This window comes from Bos indicus, chromosome 2 (genome assembly GCF_029378745.1).
Source record: "Bos indicus isolate NIAB-ARS_2022 breed Sahiwal x Tharparkar chromosome 2, NIAB-ARS_B.indTharparkar_mat_pri_1.0, whole genome shotgun sequence".
Lineage (NCBI taxonomy): Eukaryota > Metazoa > Chordata > Mammalia > Artiodactyla > Bovidae > Bos > Bos indicus.
This window is the reverse complement of record NC_091761.1, coordinates 6052644-6077653: the sequence shown is the minus strand read 5'-3', so window position 1 is coordinate 6077653 and position 25010 is coordinate 6052644. Positions and strand designations below refer to the sequence as shown.

The 25010-nt window shown below is 39.0% G+C and overlaps 2 protein-coding genes across 3 annotated transcripts in view; both read left to right on the top strand.

Annotated features, from left to right (window-relative positions):
• The first annotated feature begins 2843 nt into the window (after nucleotides 1–2843).
• C2H2orf88 (chromosome 2 C2orf88 homolog) overlaps nucleotides 2844–25010 on the top strand; it is an 80502-nt gene continuing 58335 nt past the window's right edge. Inside the window, exon 1 of one of the 2 annotated variants that reach the window (XM_070802210.1) lies at nucleotides 2844–2861. The gene's annotated coding sequence lies outside the window, so the exon portion shown is untranslated. Of the gene's footprint in view, nucleotides 2862–7220; nucleotides 7332–25010 lie in introns of those variants that run through there. The other variant, XM_019969471.2, reaches the window with a different exon arrangement.
• LOC109565554 (protein kish-A) lies at nucleotides 14130–14602 on the top strand. Its single transcript, XM_019969477.2, has one exon. It carries the CDS (start codon nucleotides 14189–14191, stop codon nucleotides 14369–14371), a length of 183 nt encoding a protein of 60 aa, XP_019825036.2. The 5' UTR covers nucleotides 14130–14188; the 3' UTR covers nucleotides 14372–14602.

Here is a 25010-nt window from a genome sequence, read left to right as displayed (position 1 = left end):
CAAACCTGCATTGCAGGCAGATTCTTTACCATCTAAGCCAACAGTTGTTCAGTTGCCAAGTCATGCCCAACTCTTCACAACCCCAAGGACTGCATCATGCCAGGCCTCCCTGTCCTTTGCCATCTCCCAGAGTTTGCCCAAGTTCATGTCCATTATATCAGTGATGCCATCCAGCCATCTCATCCTCTGTCACCCTCTTCTCCTTCTGCCTTCAATCTTGCCCAGCATCAGGATCTTTTCCGATGAGTCGGCTGTTCACATCAAGTAACCAAAGTATCGCTTCAGCATCAGTCCTTCAAGTGAGTATTCAGGATTGATCTCCTTGCTGTCCAGGGGATTCTCAAGGGTCTTCTCCAACAGTTCAAAAGCACCAATTTTTCAGTGTTATGTCTTCTTTATTGATTGTCTAGCTCTCACAGCTGTACAGGACTACTGGAAAGACCATAACCTTGCTTATACAGACTTTTCTTGCAAAATGATGTCTTTCCTTTTTAACACACTATCTAGGTTTGTCATAGCTTTCCTGCCGAGAAGCAATCATCTTCTGATTTCATGGCTTCAGTCATCATCTGCAGTGATTTTAGACTCCAAGAAGAGGAAATCTGTCGCTATTTCTACCTTTTCCCCTTCTATTTGCCATTGATGGGACCAGATGGCATGATCTTAGTTTTTAATATTTAGTTTTAAGCTGGCTCTTTCACTCTCCTCCATCACTCTCATCAAGGGGCTTTTTAGTTCCTCTTCACTTTCTGCCATTAGAGTGGTATCATCCACATACCAAAGGTTATTGATGTTTCTCCTGCCTATCTTGATTCCAGCTTGTAACTCATCCAGCCCAGCATTTCTCAAAATGTGCTCTGCATATTAGTTAAATAAATTAGAGCCACCAGGGAAGCCCCTAAATAGTAATAGATGGCTAGAAAGAGAACACACACTCTCTCCTCCAGTTCTGACATATTTGTGTATTTGGCTAAGGTCACACACACTTAATGGAAACCAGCTGGCCACATTTCCTGGCTTACCTCAGTGCGGCTTCTCTTGGCCACCAGAGCTCCTGAAAAGAGGGATTTACAACTGCTAACACCAGCTGCACGAGGCAAGTCTTTCCAGATCTGGAAAGCTTAATTTTGTCTTGTGCTTTGTATACCAAGGGCATATATCACTATTTAGGAAGCCCTTAGGAAATATATGGGCTTCCCTGAAAGCTCAGTTGGTAAAGAATTCGCCTGCAATGCAGGAGACCCCAGTTCAATTCCTGGGTTAAGAAGATCCATTGGAGAAAGGATAGGCTGCCCATTCCAGTATTCTTAGGCTTCCCTTGTGGCTCAGCTGGTAAAGAATCTGCCCACAACGCAGGAGACCAGGGTTCAATCCCTGGGTTAGGAAGATCACCTGGAGAAGGGAAGGGTTACCCACTCCAGTATTCTGGCCTGGAAAATTCCATGGACTGTATAGTCCATGGGGTCGCAAAGAGTCAGACATGACTGAGCGACTTTCACTTTTCTTTAGGAAATATATACCCCATTGTAAAAAAAAAAAAAAAAAATTGACATCTGGGACTCTGGTTTTCTAGTCTAACTCGGTGATGAACTCATTCAGAGGAAAAACTAGACTGAATGCCCAAATATTCACAAGTGGTGTCCAGACTCCAGCTTTCTGGTATCTTGGAGAGCTTGTTTTCCTACCACATACTCTTTCCGCCTTCAATCCCATATCCCCAAGGCACTACCCAGAGCAACAAATCAATGGGATAGAGAAATGAATAGTAAATGTATAGATGATAAATCTTGGACAAGCTCAGTGCTCAGGCAGATCTGAGAGAACCGGTAAAGCTTTGCCCTGTGTAAATGTACTTTGTAAAAAGAATTAATTTATTTGATTATGTTGGGTCTTAGTTGTGGCATGATCTTTCATTGTGGTGCACAGGCTTAGTTGCACCGTGGCGTGTGGGGTCTTAGTTCCCTGACCAGGGATTGAACTCATGTCCCTTGCATTGCAAGGTGGATTCTTAACCACTGGACCACAAGCAAAGTCCCTAAATGTATTTTTTATACTACCACAAAATTAAAATGTATGTGGAAAAAAGCATCATAAACTGTACTTTGCCTTTCATGATCAGCAAGAAGATGATTGAAAACGAAGAAAAATTTGTCCCAGTAAATTCTCTTAGTCACATTTTTCTTCCTCCTTAACTATTAGCATAATGTTTGGGATAAGAGTGAAGGGAATAAGTCAAAACTGAGTTCCAGTCTCAGCTTACATTTCTCTTTGTTCTTGTCACTTGGTGTGAAATACAGGGACCAGTGAAGTCAGCATCATGGGGGGACTTGTTACAAATGTAGAATTGCAGTCTACATCTTATATCAACTAAATTAGAATCTGCATTTTAAAAGACCCGTAGGTGATTCACAGCATATTCAGTTTTGATAAACACTGCTTTATGTAACTTTTTGTAACTGAATATCTCTCCTCCTTTGTTTCTCTTTGATCAGATGATGAGGGTGATCTAGATATTGTATAGGAATTTTCGAACTGAAGGGAACCTGTAGTAAGGGTTAGTGGTTTAGGGCATATGGACTATGGAACCATTGTGTCTGGATTTGTTTCCCAATTCTGCCACTTACTAAGTGGGCAGATTATACAGCCTCTTTGTGCCCCAATTTCCTCACTTGAAAGTAGGAATTTTAATAGTTTCTTCTTCAAAAAGTTGATGTTTATAACTGAGTTTATTATAGATAAAGTAGATTGGCACTTGAGACAGAATAAGCTCTATGTAAGTATCAGCTCTCATTATGAGTTAAGATTCTTGACTGATAACATTCTAGAACATATGGTGGTGCCAACTGACTTGAAAGTTACGAGTGAGTATATGTGGAATCTAAAATACAACACAAATGAACTTACTTACAAAACAGACTCACAGACAGGGAACAGACATGTGATTGCCAAGAGAGAGGGGGAAGAGGGAGTGTTGGAGTGGGACTTTGAGACTAGCAGATGCAGACTGGTGTATATAGCGTGGATAAACAACAAGATTTTACTGTATAGCACAGGGAACTATATTTAATATCTGTGATAAACCACAATTGAAGAGGACAGATGTATTATATGTATATAATATCCTATATATATATAATACATATATAGCCAATGTGTATTATATCTTCCATAATGGAAAAAGATACATACATGTATTAATATAACTGAATCACTGCTGTGATTCAGCAGAAATCACTGCCCTGTACAGCAGAAATTAGCACATTGTAAATCAATTATACTTCAATTAAAAAAAACTTACGTTACTAATTGAGGGTGTTCTATTAGTGGAGTGTGAAAAATTGAAGAGGCTTTATGGAGGAATGGGAATTCAGAATAGTTTTATGGGATAACTAAATTCGGAAATGATTAGAGACAAAAACCTTATGAGTTTTTCAGGTAAAACAAACTTAGAGGCAGTAATGAAGGTTTGAAGAGGGACAGAGAAAATCAAGGATCACGTCTGTTAGGTGCCAGGAGCTTTGAGGAGGGAATAGGGTGACTAGGGCAGAGGCTTGTTGGACAGTTGAAAGGCTAAGATTCAGTTCAGTTCAGTCACTCAGTCATGTCCGAGACTTTGCAACCCCATGAACCGCAGCACGCCAGGCCTCCCTGTCCATCACCAACTCCTGGAGTCCACCCAAACCCATGTCCATCGAGTCGGTGATGCCATCCAGCTATCTCATCTTCTGTCATCCCCTTCTCCTCCTGCCCTCAATCTTTCGCAGCATCAGGGTCTTTTCAAATGAGTCAGCTCTTTGCATCAGGTGGCCAAAGTATTGCAGTTTCAGCTTCAACATCAGTCCTTCCAATGAACACCCAGGACTGATCACCTTTAGGATGGACTGGTTGAATCTCCTTGCAGTCCAAGGGACCCCCAGAGGCTTCTCCAACACCACAGTTCAAAAGCATCAACTCTTCAGTGCTCAGCCTTCTTCACAGTCCAACTCTCACATCCATACATGACCACTGGGAAAACTATCACCTTGACTAGACGGACCTTTGTTGGCAAAGTAATGTCTCTGCTTTTTTAATATGCTATCTAGGTTGGTCATAACTTTCCTTCCAAGGAGTAAGCATTGCTTTAATTTCATGGCTGCAATCACCATCTGCAGTGATTTTGGAGCCCAAAAAAATAAAGTCTGACACTGTTTCCACTGTTTCCCCATCTATTTCCCATGAAGTGATGGGACTGGATGCCATGATCTTAGTTTTCTGAATGTTGAGCTTTAAGCCAACTTTTTCACTCTCCACTTTCACTTTCATCAAGAGGCTCTTTAGTCCTTCACTTTCTGCCATAAGGGGGTGTCATCTGCATATCTGAGGTTATTGAGATTTTTCCCAGCAATCTTGATTCCAGCTTGTGCTTCCTCTAGCCCAGCATTTCTCATGATGTACTCTGCATTTAAGTTAAGTAAGCAGGGTGACAATATACAGCCCTGATGTACTCCTTTTCCTATTTGGAACCAGTCTGTTGTTCCATGTCCAGTTCTAACTGTTGCTTCCTGACCTGCATACAGGTTTCTCAAGAGGCAGGTCAGGTGGTCTGGTATTCCCATCTCTTTCAGAATTTTCACAGTTTATTGTGATACACACAGTCAAGGGCTTTGACATAGTCAGTAAAGCAGAAATAAATGTTTTTCTAGAACTCTCCTGCTTTTTTGATGATCAAGTGGATGTTGGCAATTTGATCTCTGGTTCCTCTGCCTTTTCTAAATCCATCTCGAACATTTGGAAGTTCACGGTTGATGTATTGCTGAAGCCTGGCTTGGAGAATTTTGAGCATTACTTTACTAGCGTGTGAGATGAGTGCAATTGTGCAGTAGTTTGAGCATTCTTTGGCATTGCCTTTCTTAGGGATTGGAATGAAAACTGACCTTTTCCAGTCCTTTGGCCACTGCTGAGTTTTCCAAATTTGCTGGCATATTGAGTGCAGCACTTTCACAGCATCATGTTTCAGTATTTAAAATAGCTCAACTGGAATTCCATCACCTCCACTAGCTTTGTTCATAGTGATGCTTTCTAAGGCCCACTTGTCTTCACATTCCAGGATGTCTGGCTGTAGGTGAGTGTGAGTGATCACACTATCATGAGTATCTGGGTCATGAAAAATCTTTTTGTACAGTTCTTCTGTGTATTCTTGCCACCTCTTCTTAATATCTTCTGCTTCTGTTAGGTCCATACCATTTCTGCCCTTAATTGAGCCCATCTTTGCATGAAATGTTCCCTTGGCATCTCTAATCTTCTTGAAGAGATCTCTAGTCTTTCCCATTCTATTGTTTTCCTCTATTTTTGCACTGATCACGGAGGAAGGCTTTCTTACTTATATAAAGCTATGTAAAATATATGACGAGATATTTTTACCCTCAAAATCATTTTGAAAACAATGTCTTTAATTGTTGAGGTTTATTAATTGTTCCAGATGTAATGTATTAAAAATGAAGATATGTTGTATACTGGAAAGTAGCATTATGTAAATTTTTATTAACAAAAAAGCATGTTGTATTAAATATGTATAAACTACAGTGATCTGAAAGCACCTTAATAATATCCTTAAAAAAATGCTTATCTATGATTAGTGCCCTAGTTCACAGATAAGAGAAACCTACAAGGAGCTGTTTTATGTGGCATTCTACATATATCTAAAATAAATATAAGGAGTATTGTTCTATTTTATTTCCTTCTGTAACAACAACAAAAATCTTCACTTGGTGGTTAATGTTACTTTAGATCCTAGGGAAAACCCCTGGATATGAAATTGTTTACATGCATATTCAAATAAGTTACAGAATTAGGACTTTAGGTAAAGAAAGACAAAATAAACAAATTTTGACCCACAAAATCATAGATTTGGGGAAAGTAAAAGTGGTAAGAAAAAGGGGGTGGAGTAGGTAGTTTTTATTTAAATAATAGACATATATAAATGACATGAAAAGAATTGGCATGCTCCTTTATTTTTGCTTTATGGTTTTAAATAGATGATTTCCAGGCAAGAATACTGGAGTGGGTAGCCATTCCCTTCTCCAGGGGATCTTTCCTTCCTTCAGGGGATCAGTCGTGTCCGACTCTGTGCAACCCTATGAATCATAGCCCTCTAGGCTCCTCTGTCCATGGGATTCTCCAGGCAAGACTATCAGAGTGGATTGCAGGGCTTTCCTCCAGGGAATCAGACCTAGGGATCGAACCAGTGTCTCTTACATCTCCTGCATTGACAGGCGGGAACTATAACAGACTGAATTATGGGAAGACAGACAACATAGCCTGCTGTTATATAACTTACCGTTGTCAATCGGCCTTAAGGTATGCCCATTTCCATTCCCTTTCACTGACTGACTGTGGGCACAAGCCCTACTTTGCACCAGGCATAACCAAGAGGAGGAGACTGGAAGGATAACAGGGGGAGCCAAGCGGGATCGATAGGAAGGATGACCTATCGAAGGATGATCGATAGGAAGACTCCTTTGGGAGTGTCTGATTAATAAAAGATTTGTCTGCTTGAGCTGAACTGAGCTTCAACTTGTCTGTTGGTCTGCACCTTTTAGTCTCACTCCAAATTATTGTTGCAGTGAGACAAGAACTGATGAAGAGAAATAAACCAACCTCACAAAAACAAAGCCAATAATGCTTTTTCCTCTTATTGTATTACTGAGCACTTCACTAGCATCTTACAAAGGTAAAACCTTAAAATTCTAGAATGGAAACATCTTTGTTTTCTTTACATAGTTCAAATTCTTGTGTCTTTCCCATTAATCTAAATGAGTTGCTTTTAGATTAATTATTAATTTGTATTAATAATTAATTAATTATTAGCTTATTTATGAATCAACAAAAGAACTTGAAAGAAAAATGAGTCTCAGATCCTTTATCCCGTCATTTTGTTCCCTGGACAGCATTTGTACTCAGACTCAAAGAAATTTAAGAACAAATGAATCAGGTAGCTTTCAGACTTTTCTACATCCTCCTAGGAGGCAAAAATAATGTTTTTGTCCAGGAAACAGCCCAGCACAATTCAGTATCCATGAGACTATTAACCATCACCAATACTATTTATCAGTCTCTTGCCTTTAATGAAACAGGAGCAGAGAAATTGAGTGGGAGGGGGTATGTGTGTTATCATAATACTGATCCTTGGGTAAAAAGTGCATTTATGAGCAAATCTAGTACTGCCTAGCAACTGTCTCTAGGCGAAAGGTGGCTGGGAGTCGGCCGCGGCTGCCGCCTTTCAGGAGCCATCAGCCTGCCTCTACACACCTCCTGGGATATCTGTTTTGGATGATCTGAATTCCAGTTTTAAGGTAGAATTTTTCTTAGCCACTCTTAATATTAAATATTTTGCTTTTTAGTGACTGGTACAATAAATGTACAATTATTACTTTTAATCCACCTCTGAATATAATGTAAACATGTAGATCTTCTAAACTACACTATAATATGTCTGAAGTCAGGAGCTTCAGTGATTTTTTTAAAATGTTCCTATCTGTTCCTTTTAGGCTTGACACATTCTTCAGTGGTCTAGGATAATAACCCAGATTTACACCCACTTCCAAGAGCATAAGATATGGTGTTAAACATACCCCAGGAACTTTCAGCTCCTCCTGAAAAACCCATCCCTGGCCCCCTTGTATTTCTACATTTCTATTCCTGCTACTGACTGGGATTTATTTTCTTGCTTCTGGCCCTTGCAGCAGTTTACAGCTCAGCTAAGAGCAGTGAAGCAGGAGTTTCCAGAGGAACCAAGGGTTACGCCAGAACTTGATGAGGGACAGACAGGACATCTTAGTGGAGAAGTCTGTCCAGGGAGAAGGATGGTAGTGAATACTGTAGCCTCACACGGCCTGAGTACTTCCTAATACTCCTGGTCAGTCAGTCCCTCTAACCATGTCCAAGCTGCTTATTCCGAGTCCCCACGTGCTTCCCTAAGTATTCACGGCATTCAGTGAAACATCCGTCTGTTCTTCGATCCCTGTGGATACTTGGAAGTCTCACCCTCTTTCCTAGCCCATTTTCTTACTGCTGCCCAGTCTCCAAATTCAGTTCCACGGGGTCCTCTGAAAGCCCTATTCCTTTGCAAATGCACTTTGCTCAGTCTGTTTAGAGTATATTCCATTGCGTCTTTATTTCAGACTTTATTCATGTTTCAGCCCCCTCAAACAGAGCCTGCTCTTTGTGCATAACCTTAACCTCATAAACCAGAGCCAGGGGGCAGGTTGTCATCCACTTTAGCTGCCTAGGCCACTTCCAGACTTACTTTCATGAGAAGCCCTTCTTCATTTGGGAGACAATGTATATAGCATTTAGGATCATGGGATTTGGATTTGAACCCATATTTTGAGATGTTGAGTAGATCACATTACATTCCTGAGTCTCGATTTCCACATCTGAAAAAGGGGAGTTGTGTTTGCAAGGCTATGGAGATTAAATGTACTCATCCTTTTCACAAATCGTTGCTACTTACCCTGTGCTGGGCATTTTTTTCTGAGTACTCAACAAAACAAATCCTTCCCTCATAATGCTTGTAGTTTCATGAGGCAAGAAAGTTGACTATACACTGATAATTACAAAATCTAATATGGGAGAAAATATAGGGTGTGGTAACAAAGGTTTATTTATAGGTATAGCTTAGATGGTGGAGAGGTGGTCAGGCGGCAAGGTCTGAGGAGGTGCATTTAAAGTGAGATTTAAAGGATTTAAAGCATTTAAAGTGAGAGGAGCAAGACGGGTAGGATATAGGCAGTGGAGCAAAGGAAAGAGAGAGGTTTGTAGGCAGAGGGGACCTTACAGGCGTTTGCAAGAGAGAGTGTGTGTCACAGGGCATGGTTAGAGATGCAGGCAGGGCACACCGTTTGTGGGACCTGAATGTGAAGGCCAGATGAAGGAGTTTCAATTTCATTTTAAATGTAATGAGAAGCAATGATTTTACGTAAGGGTGTAACATGACTTATGCAGGTAAAAAATGTCTCTGAGGGCAGCATTTAGAACAGTACCTATTCAGTAATTGCAGTTACATTCACGTGGGCTTTGCTCTGTAGTATTTATTGAGTGCAGTCTCCCTGGGTCACAGTTTTTCTCTCTAACCCAGACTCCTGCTGTCTTCTGTTGATAAGCTCAGCTTCTTCTCCTATTTCAGAGCACCTGACATCCTCAACTCCAGGGGCTCCCCTACAGGAGACATATGCCAGTAAACTCCTGACTACAATTTCTGACTTTCCAATTCCTGCCACACTTACCCATGTCCAGGCCTCCAGGATGGTAGGAGATAAGGAAAGAAAGATAGGCCAGAGCCAGCCTGGGAAGGGTTGCTTTGAGGCTAAGGAACTTGAGATTTATCCTACAAGCATAACAACGCAGCTCTGATGCTGGGACTTACTGCTGCCTGTGCTTGCTCTTCCAGGGCCTTCTTCAAGCTCCTAGTCATGCTTTAGAGTCTGGCTTGTGGCTCAGACGGTAAAGAGTCTGCCTGCAAAGAAGGAGAACGAGATTCGATTCCTGGGGTGGGAAGATCCTCTGGAGAAGGGAATGGCTACCCAGTCCAGTATTCTTGCCTGGGAAATACCCTGACAGAGGAACCTGGTGCAGGCTGTAGCCCACAGAGTCTGAACATGATTGAGCTACTAACACTTTCGTTTCACTTTTGGCTTTTGTCTCTTCTAGGAAAACTGCCTTGGCAAAGAAGTAGTTAATCATGTTACATATTGCATATAGTTTTTGGTGCTCTTACACTGCATAATTGGAGAAGGCAATGGCACCCCACTCCAGTACTCTTGCCTGGAAAATCCCATGGATGGAGGAGCATGGTAGGCTGCAGGCCATGGGGTCGCTGAGGGTTGGACACGACTGAGCAACTTCACTTTCACTTTTCACTTTCATGCATTGGAGAAGGAAATGGCAACCCACTCCAGTGTTCTTGCCTGGAGAATCCCAGGGACGGGGGAGCCTGGTGGGCTGCCGTCTATGGGGTCACACAGAGTCGGACACGACTGAAGCGACTTACCAGCAGCAACACTGCATAATCAATGCTTTTTTGTGTGTGGTCTTCCCTATAAGACCACCAACTCCTTGAGAGCAAGAACTTGTATTCTTATTGCATCCTCAGTACCTGACATAAATGATTTCATTAAAATTTGATTTTGTCAAGTTTTTTGAGTTTTCAGTTTCCACTAAAAAGGAAAATACCCTAATAAAAGATTGGCACATTGAAAGTAAAGATTGGTAATTTCTTCATATAATTCTCTAAAACTGTGTTACTTTGCTAAAGTTTATCCAGATATCTTTGCTCTAAAAATTGGCAGGAGGTTTTAAGAAAACTTTATATTTTTATTTATTTTAATTTGATTCAGTCAGTTCAGTTGCTAAGTCATATATGACTCTTTGCAACCCCATGGACTGCAGCCCACCAGGCTTCTCTGTCCATGGGATTTCCCAGGCAAGAATATTGGAGTGGGTTGCCATTTCCTTCTCCAGAAAATAACAGTTTTCTATTGAAAAGAAGTTATGTAAATGCAGTCAATTTTATTTATAATTTATTTATTTTGTTCAGTTGCTCAGTCACGTCTGACTCCCTGCTGCCCAATGGACTGCAGCACACCAGGCTGCTGTCCTTCATTACTATCTCCCAGAGTTTGCTCAGATTCATGTCCATTGAGTTGATGATACTATGCAAACATCTCATCCTCTGTCTCCCTCTTCTCCTGCCCTCAATCTTTCCCAATATGAGGGTCTTTTCCAATGAGTCAGCTCTTTGCATCAGGTGGCCAAGGAATTGGAACTTCAGCTTCAGCATCAGTCTTTGAGTGGATATTCAGGACTGATCTCCTTTAGGATGGACTGGTTGGATCTCCTTGCAGTCCAAGGGACTCTCAAGAGTCTTCTCCAACACCACAGTTCAAAAGCATCAATTCTTCAGCACTCAGTTTTCTTTATCTGAAAGTTTTCTCAACTCTCACATCCATACATGACTACAGGAAAAACCATAGCTTTAACTAGATGGACCTTTGTCGGCAAAGTAATGTCTCTGCTTTTTAATATACTGCCTAGGTCTGTCATAGCTTTTCTTCCAAGGAGCAAGCGTCTTTTAATTTCATGACTGCAGTCACCATCTGCAGCAGTTTTGGAGGCTCAGAAAATAAAGTCTGTCACTGTTTCCACCATTTCCCTATCTATTTGCTATGAAATGATGGGACCAGATACCATGATCTTAGTTTTTTGAATGTTGAGTTTTAAGCCAGCTTTTTCACTCTCCTCTCTCATCTTCATCAAGAAGCTCTTTAGTTCCTCTTTGCTTTCTGCCATAAGGGTGGTGTCATCTGCATATCTGAAGTTATTGCTATTTCTCCTGGCAATCTTGATTCCACCTTGTCCTTCATCCAGCCTGGCATTTCACATGATGTATTCTGCATATAAGTTAAATTAAATAAGCAGGGTGAAAGTATACACCCTTAACGTACTCCTTTCCCAAGTTGGAGCCAATCTGTTCCATGTCTGGTTCTAGCTGTTGCTTCTTGACCTCTATACAGATTTCTCAGGAGGCAGATAAGGTGATCTGTGGAAAAAGAATTTTCCACAGTTTGTTGTGACCCACACAGTCAAAAGCTTTAGTGTAGTCAGTGAAGGAGAAGTAGATGTTTTTCTGGAACTCTCTTGCTTTTTTGATGATCCAACAGATGTTGACGATTTGATCTCTGGTTCCTCAGCTTTTTCTAAATCCAGCTTGAACTTCTGGAAGTTCTCAGGTCATGTACTGTTGAAAGCTAGCTTGGAAATCTTGAGCATTATTTTGCTAGTGTGTGAGATGAGTACAATTGTGTGTTTGAACATTCTTTGGCATTGCCTTTCTTTGGGATTGGAAAGAAAACTGATCTTTTCCAGGCCACTGCTGAGTTTTCCAAATTTATCGGTGTATCAAGTGCAGCACTTTCACAGCATCATCTTTTAGGATTTGAAGTAGCTCAGCTGGAATTCCATCACCTCCACTAGCTTTGTTCATAGTGATGCTTCCTAAGGCCTAGTTGACTTTGGACTCCAGGACATCTGGCTCTAGTTGAGTGATCACACCATCGTGGTTTTCTGGGTCATTAAGATCCTTTTTGTATAGTTCTTTTGTGTATTCTTACCACCTCTTCTTAATATCTTCTACTTCTGTTAGGTCCATACCATTTCTGTTTTTTATTGTGCCCATCTTTGCATGAAAATTTCCCTTGGTATCTCTAATTTTCTTAGAGATTTCTAGTCTTTCCCATTCTATTATTTTCCTCTATTTCTTTGCATTGATCACCAGGAAGGCTTTCTTATCTCTGCTTGTTATTCTTTGGAACTCTGCATTCAGATGGATATATCTTTCCTTTCCTCCTTTGTGTTCTGCTTCTCTTGTTTTCTCATCTATTTATAAGGCCTCCTCAGACAACCACTTTGCCTTTTTGCATTTCTTCTTCTTGGGGATGATTTTGATCACTGCCTCCTGTACAATGTTACAAACGCCTGTCCATGGTTCTCCAGGCAGTCTGTCTATCAGATCTAATCCCTTGAATTTACTTGTCACTTCCACCGTATAATCATAAGGGTGTATTGATTTCGATCATACCTGAATGGTCTAGCGGTTTTCCCTACTTTCTTCAATTTATGTCTGAATTTAAAATATCAGTTTATTGAAGTCTCATTCCTACCTATGCCATCTCACCTTTTTCCTCCAGCTACACTAGATTGCCTTTTTTATTAGTTTACCTGTTGTCCTTTCAGTATTTCTTTATGCAAAAACAAGCGAATATGAATGTATTTTTATATAAAGATTGTCTTGTGCTCTTTCACTCATTGGTATCTGACTCTTGGTGACCCCCGTGGACTGCAGCCCGCCAGGCTCCTCTGTCCATGGAGGTTTCCAGGTCAAGGATACTAGAGTGGGTTGCCATTTCCTCCTCCGGGATCTTCCTGACCCAAGGATCGAACCTGCCTCTCCTGTGTTTCCTTCACTACATAGCCTAAAATATACACACACTTTAATTCTTCACTTTTTTTAACATGAAAATTTATCCTAGAGATATTTCCAAGTCAGTAGTTGATACAGATATTCCTTAGTCATTCTTGTGGGTGCAGAATTTTTTATATACCATGATTTATTCAGGTAGTCCCATACTGCTGGATGCTGCATTCTAGTCTTTTGCTTTTACAAACAATTCTGCAAAAAATAAACCGTCATTTCAAATTAGCACGGATATATAGTTAGGCACACATGTGTATAAGTTTGTATGTGTATGCATGTTACACACAGTATCTGTATCTTCCTATGTTATGTACACACACACACACATACACGGGCTTCCCAGGCGGTACAGTGGTAAAGAATCTGCCTGCCAATGCTGGAGACTCAGGAGATGTGGGTTTGATCCCTGGGTTGGGAAGATCCTCTCAAGAAGGAAATGGCTACCCACTTCAGAATCCTTCCCTGGAGAATCGTGTGGACAGAGGAGGCTGGCAAGCAATAGTCCATGGGGTTGCAGAGAGTCAGACATGACAGAGAACACGCAGCAGCAAAATAAATCTCTTACACATATGTATGAGATTCTTAAGATTTAGACAGTTACATCAAGAGTAAATGCATCTGAGATTTTGATTGATAATTCCAGAAATTCTTTCCTAATGGTTATTTCTGCATCTACCAACAATGTTTGAAAGTGTCCATTTCTCCATAACCTCCTCTCCAACAGCATGTTATAACATTTTTGCATTTTGCCAATCTGATGGTTAAGCAGTTATATCTCAGAGTAATATTAATTCGCATTTTTACTAGTGAAGTTAGCACCATTTTAGATGCTATTGATTTAGTGGCTATGCCATTGGGTTTTTTTCTGTGACTTGTCCATTCATAACTTTTGGTTACTTTTCTATAAAGTTAGTCATTTTCTTCTCTATTCCTAAAAGTTTGTAATGTATATTGAGAATGTAAGCATTTGGTCTGTGCTATGAGTTGGAGATATCTTGCCTATTTTGTTATGTTTGTTTTTAACTCTGCTAATGGTGTATTTTTGACATGCAGAAGTGTTGATTTCATTTATATTTACTTTTAACTGTTAGCTTTTCCAAAATTTGAGTCACAGTTAAATAGTTATGATAGGCCCTGGGCCCAGAAGGGTGATGCGGCTGGGGCTTTGCCGGCCTCACTATGTCTGCCATTTTCAATTTTCAGAGTCTGTTGGCTGTAATCTTGCTGCTTATATGTACCTGTGCTTATATCCGATTCTTGGCACCCAGCCTCCTGGACAGAAATAAAACTGGGTTGTTGGGTATATTTTGGAAGTGTGCCAGAATTGGTGAACGGAAGAGTCCTTATGTTGCAGTGTGCTGATCGTGATGGCCTTCAACATCCTTTTCATACAGTAGCTTGGAAAAATGCCAGAATTCTTCGGTCGCCATCAAATTTAAGTATGACAAAAAAGAACTGATCTGCCGAAAATAGTGGAAAGAATGGTTAACCCTTTTATCTCTGAACATTGAATGAGCTACACTTTCAGCTGCTGTTCTCTATTTTTGTTATTGGACCAATGTTCTATATAAATAATTAGGATGTAACATTTAATACCCAGAGTTGAAATGTGTCTGTAACAATCAACCTCAGTAATGTCGCTACAATATTACATTCTGCGCACGTCATTCTGTTGTGCTAGATACCAGTTTTTAGTGAGGTATCTTTAAGGCCCATAGTAGAAAACAAAATTGGTAAATTATTCAAGTTCCTTTCACTGTGATTTGGAAATGATAAATCTTTATAGAATGAGACCTTTAAAAAAAAAAAAAAGAATGAGACCTTTTTTCGGACTAGCTTTTTTATTGGGGAAAAAAAAGGTTCAATTTGTGTTGGTAAGGATTGCATTCATATTTATAAGGATTGCATTCATATTTAATAATGCTGGCTTTCCTCTGGCCATACCATTTTGAGCATTAACCAGAGTACCTCTACTTTTAGCAATCTGTAGTTTATTACAGGTGTTTAAACTATTTAAAACAAGCTTATGTAGTTCTTAAGGAAGAAGATAGATGTGACTTAAGAGAAAATGTTAAGACTATTGGGAAAATGCTCCTATTTAACATAAAATAATTCAGAATACCTGACTGGTGTTATTATCTCTGAAACCTCTGGTTAAGTATGGATAAATGTCTTAAGCAAAAATTTGACCAGCTGTCATTCTCCAAATAAGACTACATATTTGGAGTAAAAAGAGCTAAGCAGAACAATTACAGAATGATAATCTTGGATGTGTTTTTCATTCTTTTTAGTGTTAGGTCTGTACATTTTTAATTACCCCAAAATACAAACTGTATTTTTGGTTTTTTTAATAAAAATAAATAAGTAGTTATGATAAAATACTTTCCCAAGGTTATAATAAAAACCACCTTTGCTGTTTTCTAATACTTCTAAATTTCATTTTCTTACATTTAAATCTTTGATCCATTTGGATCTATTTGTTTAACTTGATACATAGCATCAGTATGGAATCTGCCTTATTTTTTCCAACTTGCTACCCAGTTTTCCCAATACTGTTTATTAAAAAGTCTTTCTTTACTGTTTGATTTGACGTGCAGTGTTCACAGTTCACTAAATTCCCGTAGGTATTCACGTCTATCTCTGGACTTTCTTTCCTATTTGATTAGTCTGTCTTTTCATGAGCCAATCCTATAATTTAATGATTGATGCATTATAGTATTTTTACACTGGTAGGAGTTAGTACCTTTATTGTTCATCATCAGAATTTTCCAGATCATTCTTCTTTGATCACTTATTTTTTCCTGTGCACTTTAAAATTGGTTTATCTAGTTCCAGAAAATAATCCATATTTTTACTGTTTGTTCTTTGATAATTTAAAAGTATCACACATTGCTTTATGATATTGTCTTCCCATTAAAGAACACAATACATCTTTACATTAATCTAAGTTAAATTGTCTTCACTGCAATATAATTGACACATAAAATTTAGTTAATAGTTTCAGGCGTACAACATAATAATTTGATATAGTTGCTTGGCCAAAAAGTTCGTTCAGGATTTTTCCATAAGATGGCTTTAGTAGCACTTAGTCTTCAGCTTCATTCAAAACATTTTGTTAGATTGTATTATGACAACTGTCATATTGGCATGCATTTTTTTAAAAATTGGCAAATTTTTTGTAGCTGTTTTATTATTGACAATGGAAGAAAAGCAAAATTTTTAGCATATTATGCTTTGTTATTTCAAGAAAGATTAAAACACACAAAAAAAACGATTTCTGCAGTGTATGGAGAAGGTTCTCTGAGTGACCAAATATGTCAAAAGTGGTTTGTGAAGTTTCATGCTGGAAATTTTCACTGGATGATGCTCCACAGTCAGGTAGACCAATTGAAGTTGATAGCGATCAGATTGACACATTAATCGAGAACAATCAACATTATACCATGTAGGAGATAGCCAACATACTCAACATATCCAAGCCTTGATAATCGTTTGTACCAGCTTGGTTATGTTAATTGCTTCCGTGTTTGGGTTCCACATAAGTTAAGCAAAAAAAACTGAACTGAACATATAAGTAAGATGATTCAATATTTGTCTTTCTCTCATTATTTTATTTTGTCTTTCTCTCATTATTTCGCTTGGTATAGCACTCTCAAGGCCCAAATGACAGGATTTCCTTCTGTTTATGGCTAAATTATCATAAATATTTATTCGACATCTGCCTTGTCCATTCATCCAGCAGCAGTAGACACCTCAATTACTTCCATATCCATATCTTGGCTCTTGTGAATAATGCTGCAGTAAACATGAGCATGTCTTTTCAAGTTAATGTTTTTGTTTCCTTCAGAAAAGCACCCAGAAGTGGAATTGCTAGATCATATGATAGTTCTATTTTCAAGTTTTATTTTTATGTTTATTTTATACTGGAGTATAGTTGATTTACAGTGTGTGTTTCAGGTGTGCAGTTTTCGTGAACCTCCATACTGTTTTCCATAACAGCTACACCAGTTTACATTCACACCAACAACGCACAAGGGTTCTTTTTCTCCACATCCTCCCAAGTGAAGTTTCATATTCTTTGTATTAGAAAGATTCTCCTTTGGGTTCTGGGTATTTCTTAAGCCCTGAATATTTCATCTTTTGTTGTTATTGAAAGGGAGTCTACTTAACACATTATTTCGTCATTGTTATTTTAATAGATTAATTTCTGTATAATAATCATTTTATATCAGACTACTTTGAATTCTCTTTAGTTGTCCATTTCATTTGCTGTCTCTTGGACTTTTTCAGGTATATGATCATACCATCTGCAAAATGGAGATAATTTAATTTTTTTCCAATTTTTGTACCTTTAACTTTCTATAGTTTTTGAGGTATTAGGCAATTAATTAGACAGTGTTCATTTGTATCCAATGTAGTGGATTATTGTAGTGATTATTGTAGAAGTTTGATAGTTTGATAATGACAGTTTATCTAGTTTCTGACTTTAGGAGAAATATCTTAGATGTTTCTCCATTAAGAAATATGTTTGCCTTAGGACTGAGATACAATATGTCCAATCATACAAGTGAAGTTTTCATCAACTCTTATTCTGAGTGCTTTTTTTTTGTAAATCAAGGGTAGATTTATTTTTAGCAAATTTATTTTCTGTGCCTATGTGCATGCATGCTAAGTCGCTTCGGTCGTGTCCGAGGCTTTGCCATCCCATGGACTGGTGCCTGCAAGGCTCCTCTGTCCATGGACTTCTCCAGGCAAGAATACTGAAGTGGGCTGCCATGCTCTACTCCAGGGTATCTTCCCTTCTATGATTACATATAAATGAAATTTTTCCATGGATTTATTAATATGCTAAAATACAGGACTAAACGTTGTACTATTGAACTATTCAGACGTTCTTATACAGGAGGTGGGGAGGAACCTAATTTGATTATGACAATAATTCTCTTACTGTACTGTTTATTAATATTTTATTGTCTTTTTGAAGTGATATTCATAAATATAATTCATCTTTTTGCATTCTATCAGTTTTAGTATCAATGATTTATGAGATAATTTTTAAGTTTTCATTATTCTGAGAACTGAGACATTTTTCTGAGATCTGAGATAGTTTAAATAATGTTAGAATTACCTATTCTCTAAAGACTTCTCTGTGAAACTAGAAAATAGTACTTTTGGAGGGGTGGAGTAGATATTTGCAATACATATAACCAGCAATTAAGCTAGTTTGCAACCACTTCTGTCAGATTTCCCTCAATTCCAATACACAACTTCAGTATCTTACAGTGTTTAACCTTGATACTCTTAACTGTACTTTAGCTACTACAGCCTAAGTTATAAGTTTCAACAGAAATCGAGCTCAATAGAATTCCTAAACCTGCTGGGCTAAGTTTTGGTTGAATACTTTTTCCTGGGAATTTATCTATTTCTTTATTTATTTTTCATAGAGTTGTACAAAATAGTTCTATAATCCCTTTTGTTTTTGTGATTATTTCCATTTATTTTGTATCATTTTTTGACTGATATTTTTGGATTGGGAAGTAAATTAAAGTATGCTGTTTGTAGTGTATTTCTGTTTCTCCTTGTATAGTCTATGGGTTTTTACTTCATGAAAGTTAGATATTACCAAGTCACTTATTTGGTACCTAGGTATTCATTTCTTATATTCTTTTTGAATTCTTACCCTTAGCATTAAAAAAGAAGTCTTTTAAACGAGTTTTAAAGCCATTGCCTTTTCTCTCTGTGGAAGAGGTTTCAGAGTTTGCCATGCACAGATTTCTCCAAATGTTGAGCATAATTTTAGGCCTTAAAATTTTCAACATATAGAAATAATCTTCAACACATTTGTGAAACCTAACTAAATACATGTTTAAATTGGTAAAAAAAAAAAAAAAAAGAAGTCTTTTAAAATTGCTTTTTTATTTCAGTTCTGTATTCACTGATACCAAAATCACTGCCATGCTTTCTTTTTGTTAGTATTTGTTCATCCTTTTATTTTTCTCTTTACTGAATTGCATCCACAACACCCAGTAGTGGATGGGACTGGTGATAGAAGCAAGGCCTGATGCTGTAAAAGCAATATTTCGTAGGAACCTGAATGTTAGGTCCATGAATCGAGGCAAATTGGAAGTGGTCAAACAGGAAATGACAAGAGTGAACATTGACATTCTAGGAATCAGCGAACTAAGATGGATTGCAATGGGTGAATTTAATTCAGATGACCATTATATCTACTACTGTGGACAGGAATCCCTTAGAAGAAATGGAGTAGCCATCATAGTCAACAAAAGAGTCCGAAATGCAGTGCTTGGATGCAGTCTCAAAAATGACAGAATGATCTCTGTTCATTTCCAAGGCAAACCATTTAATATCACAGTAATCCAAGTCTATGCCCCTACCAGTAACCCTGAAGAAGCTGAAGTTGAACAGTTCTATGAAAACCTACAAGACCTTCTAGAACTAACACCACAAAAAGATGTCCTTTTCATTATAGGGGACTGGAATGCAAAAGTAGGAAGTCAAGAAACATCTACAGTAACAGGCAAATTTGGCCTTGGAGTACAGAATGAAGCAGGGCAAAGGCTAACAGAGTTGTGCCAAGAGAACACACTGGTCATAGCAAACACCCTTTTCCAACAACACAAGAGAAGACTCTACACATGGACATCACCAGATGGTTGACACCAAAATCAGATTGATTATATTCTTTGCAGCCAAAGATGGAGAAGCTGTATACAGTCAGCAAAAACAAGACCAGGAGCTGACTGTGGCTCAGATCATGAACCCCTTATTGCCAAATTCAGACTGAAATTGAAGGTGGAGAAAACCACTAGACCATTAAGGTATGATCTAAATCAAATCCCTTGTTACTATACAATGGAAGTGAGAAATAGATTTAAGGGACTAGATCTGATAGACAGAGTGCCTGATGAACTATGGACAGAGGTTTGTGACATTGTACAGAAGACAGGGATAAAGACCATCCCCAAAAAAAGAAATGCAAAAAAGCAAAATGACTGTCTGAGGAGGCCTTACAAATAGCTGTGAAAAGAAGAGAAGCAAAAAGCAAAGGAGAAAAGGAAAGATATTCCCATTTGAATGCAGACTTCCAAAGAATAGCAAGGAGAAGTAAGAAAGCCTTCCTCAGCGACCAATGCAAAGAAATATAGGAAAACAACAGAATAGGAAAGACTAGAGGTCTCTTCAAGAGAAGTAGAGATACCAAGGGAACATTTCATGCAAAGATGGGCTCGATAAAGGACAGAAATGGTATGGACCTAACAGAAGTAGAAGATATTAAGAAGAGGTGGCAAGAACACACAAAAGAACTGTACAAAAAAGATCTTCAAGACCCAGATAATCATGATGGTGTGATCATTCACCTAGAGCCAGACATCTTGGAATGGGAAGTCAAATGGGCCTTAAGAAGCATCACTATGAACAAAGCTAGTGGAAGTTATGGAATTCCAATTGGACTATTTCAAGTCCTGAAAGATGATGCTGTGAAAGTGCAGCACTCAATATGTCAGCAAATTTGGAAAACTCAGCAGTGGCCAAAGGACTGGAAAAGGTCAGTTTTCATTCCAATCCCAAAGAAAGGCAATGCCAAAGAATGCTCAAACTACCACACAATTGCACTCATCTCACACCTAGTGAAGTAATGCTTAAAATTCTCCAAGCCAGGCTTCAGCAATACATGAACCATGAAATTCCAGATGTTCAAGCTGGTGTTAGAAAAGGCAGAGGAACCAGAGACCAAATTGCCAACATCTGCTGGATCATTGAAAAAGCAAGAGAGTTCCAGAAGAACATCTATTTCTGCTTTATTGACTATGCCAAAGCCTTTGACTGTGTGGATCACAAGAAACTGTGGAAAATTCTGAAAGAGATGGGAATATCAGACCACCTGACCTGCCTCTTGAGAAACCTATATGCAGGTCAGGAAGCAACAGTTAGAAGTGGACATGGAACAACAGACTGGTTCCAAATAGGAAAAGAAGTACGTCAAGGCTGTATATTGTCACCCTGCTTATTTAACTTCTATGCAGAGTACATCATGAGAAATGCTGGGCTGGAAGAAGCACAAGCTGAAATCAAGATTTCCGGGAGAAATATCAATAACCTCAGATATGCAGATGACACCATCCTTATGGCAGAAAGTGAAGAGGAACTAAAGAGCCTCTTGATGAAAGTGAAAGAGGAGAATGAAAAAGTGGCTTAAAGCTCAGCATTCAGAAACTAAGATCATGGCATCTGGTCCCATCACTTCATGACAAACAGATGGGGAAACAGTGGTTGACTTTATTTTTCTGGGCTCCAAAATTACTGCAGATGGTGATTGCAGCCATGAAATTAAAAGACGCTTACTCCTTGGAAGGAAAGTTATGACCAACCTAGATAGCATATTAAAAAGCAGAGATATTACTATGCCAACAAGGGTCCGTCTAGTCAAGGCTATGGTTTTTCCACTGGTAATATATGGATGTGAAAGTTGGACTATAAAGAAAGCTGAGCGCCAAAGAATTGATGCTTTTGAACTGTGGTGTTGGAGAAGACTCTTGGGAGTCCCTTGGACTGCAAGGAGATCCAACCAATCCATCCTAAAGGAGATCAGTCCTGAGTGTTCATTGGTAGGACTGATGTTGAAGCTGAAACTCCAATACTTTGGCCACCTGATGCGAAGTGCTGACTCATTTGAAAAGACTCTGATGCTGGGAAAGATTGAGGGCAGGAGGAGAAGGGGACGACAGAGGATGAGATGGTTGGATAGCATTACCAACTCGATGGACATGGGTTTGGGTGGACTCAGGGAGTTGGTGATGGACAGGGAGGCCTGGTGTGCAGCAGTTCATGGGGTCACAAAGAGTCGGACACAACTGAGTGACTGAACTGAATTGCATTACTTCTGGAGTGCCTTTTGTTTACAGCATAGGGCTCAGTTTTGCTTTACAATAGAAGTATGCCTTATAGCTTGCATACAAACCCCAAAAGTCACATTCTCTTATGTTCCACTGGCCAAAGCAAATTTCATGGCTGAGTCCAGATTCAAAGGGTTGGAAAGTTAACTCCATTCTTAGAGAGAAGTTGCAAAATATTGTTACTGTTTGGCCAAAGAATGGGATCTACTCCAGGCAATGAGGTGGACTGCCTGTGTGGGAATTAACTGGGGAGTGGAGAGAAATGCATGCCTGTAGGCTGATCTCCCTCTGAAGAAACTATGCTGGAAAGAGATGTTTTTTGAACCTTATCTAAGAATCTGTGTGGGCTTCCCTTGTAGCTCAGTCAGTAAAGACCCTGCCTGCGGTGCAGGAGAGACATGGGTTAGATCCATGGGTTGGGAAGATCCCCTGGAGAAGGAAATGGAAACCCAGCTCTGTATCCTTGCCTGGAAAATCTCATGGACAGAGAAGCCTGGTGGGCTGCAGTCAATGGGGTCACAAAGAGTCAAGTACTACTGAGTGACTAACACTTAAGTATCCATGTGTGGACTGGGTAAAAAAAAAAAGTCTAATGTGACTGTTGTGAGTTCAGTTTTATTTGGAGTTTAGTGAGGACTACAGCCTGGGAGACAGCCTCTCAAATAGTCCTGAGGAACTGCTTTGAAAAGGTAGGGAGCTGAGGAGAGTCAGCATGTGATTTTGGTGAAGGGAGTCTGTGTAGACAAGCACACATCTTGGTAGAAGGTTACTGCAAATCACAAGGCACAGATATCTTAGTTAATGATTTTAGTGCTTTTCTAAGAGATCCAACCAGTCCATTCTGAAGGAAATCAGCCCTGGGATTTCTTTGGAAGGAATGATGCTAAAGCTGAAACTCCAGTACTTTGGCCAGCTCATGCGAAGTGTTGACTCATTGCAAAAGACTCTGATGCTGGGAGGGATTGGGGGCAGGAGGAGAAGGGGACGACAGAGGATGAGATGGCTGGATGGCATCACTGACTTGATGGACATGAGTCTGGGTGAACTCTGGGAGTTGGTGATGGACAGGGAGGCCTGGTGTGTTGCAATTCATGGGGTCACAAAGAGTTGGACACGACTGAGCGACTTGAACTGAACTGAACTGAAACATGAGAAGTTACAAGAAATTGGGATTCATAAAATTTTCTCCCCAAAATAACTATCTGACATTTGTTCCTTGCCCTTTCTTCTCACTCTAAGCAACAGAGCATAGCTTTGGCCTAAGTTAAATAAGAGAAGAGCTGACCATCAGAATGATGTTTCTGGTGGTTGGAAATGGCTGCATGACTGTACAATCTAGCCAAGGGAATTAAAGGAGCCTCTCCACAACAGAAAGGGGAGTTTAACAGAGCACAAAGACTGAAAAAGAGAAAGAAGAAGCAGAGGTGGAAGACACAAGAGTGAAGGGGGCATAACTAATGGAGCAAGGTACTCAAGGAAGTTGAAAGGGTTGGAGTCAAGAAAGCCTGGATTTGAAGAGGAGGAAACAAATTTCATCCTTCAGAAACAGAGGAAAGGTGTTAAGAATGGGTTTGAACATAGGTGATTGTACACGGAGGAGTCTGGAAAGCTGATAACCTCAGTTTTTTTTAAATGAAGTAAAATGAAGTAGGAGCAAGTGTGTCTGGTGAGAACGAGGATGGCGTGAACAGTGAGGAAGGTTTAGAATGTTCATTGAAATACTAAAGTTGAATTTGACTCAAGATAAAAATAAATTACCTTTTTCTGTACTAGCAGCAAGTTGTAAAAGAGAAAAAAATAACAATGGGTCAGCTGAAAAACTTTATACAAAGACATTAAACAGTATCTGTTTTTAGACAGAAAGATTTAATATCATAAAAACATGAATTCTCCTGAAATTAAGCAAATGTAATACAATTCTGATTTAAATGTGAATAAGATGGGTGGATAAAGTGATCTTAAGGGTTATTGAAATCCTGTAAATAAGACTAGGAAAGAATTACTTGCTTCATATGACTGAAGCATATTATGACCTCCTTTTTGGCTCTGGTTTGAGCTTAGAAAGAGACCAGCCAGAAAACAGATTAAAAGGTCAGAAATAGATCTCAGTACACGCAGATATTTGACATAAAACAAAAATGGTATTTCAGTAGCAAGGGAATAGATGGATTATTTTTACAATGGTGCTAACTCAACAATCTAGTCATCTGGAAAAAAGTATATCAGATAACTTCCAGATTGAGTAAAGAAAAGAAAGAAGAAAATAATAGATTTTATTTTCTTTTAATTTTTTAATTTAAATTTATTTTAATTGGAGGCTAATTACTTTACAATAGTGTATTGGTTCTGCCACATGTCAACATGAATCCACCATGGGCATACACATGTTCCCCATCCTGAACCCCCTTCCGACCTCCCTCCCCCGTACCATCCCTCCAGGTCATCCCAGTGCACCAGCCCCAAGGATCCTGTATCGAACCTGGACTGGCGATTCATTTCTTATATGATATTATACATGTTTCCATGACATTCCCCCAAATCATCCCACCCTCTCCCTCTCCCACAGAGTCCAAGAGACTGTTCTAGACATCTGTGTCTCTTTTGCTATCTCACATACAGGGTTATCATTACCATCTTTCTAAATTCCATATATATGCATTAGTATACTGTATTGGTGTTTTTCTTTCTGACTTACTTCACTCTGTATAATAGGCTCCAGTTTCATTCACCAAATGGATTAAAGATCTAAACATAAGACCAGAAATTATAAAACTCCTAGAGAAGAATATAGGCAAAACACTCTCTGACATACATCACAGCAGGATCCTCTATGACTCACCTCCCAGAATATTGGAAATAAAAGCAAAAATAAACAAATGGGACCTAATTAAAATTAAAAGCTTCTGCGCAACAAAGGAAACTATAAGCAAAGTGAAAAGACAGCCTTCAGAATGGGAGAAAATAATAGCAAATGAAGCAACTGACAAACAACTAATCTCAAAAATATACAAGCAACTCCTGCAACTCAATTCCAGAAAAATAAACGACCCAATCAAAACATGGTCCAAAGAATTAAACAGACATTT

Excerpts from the sequence above, each read along its gene's own strand:
- LOC109565554 (XM_019969477.2), top strand. The coding sequence starts at position 14,189 with ATGTCTGCCATTTTCAATTTTCAGAGTCTGTTGGCTGTAATCTTGCTG.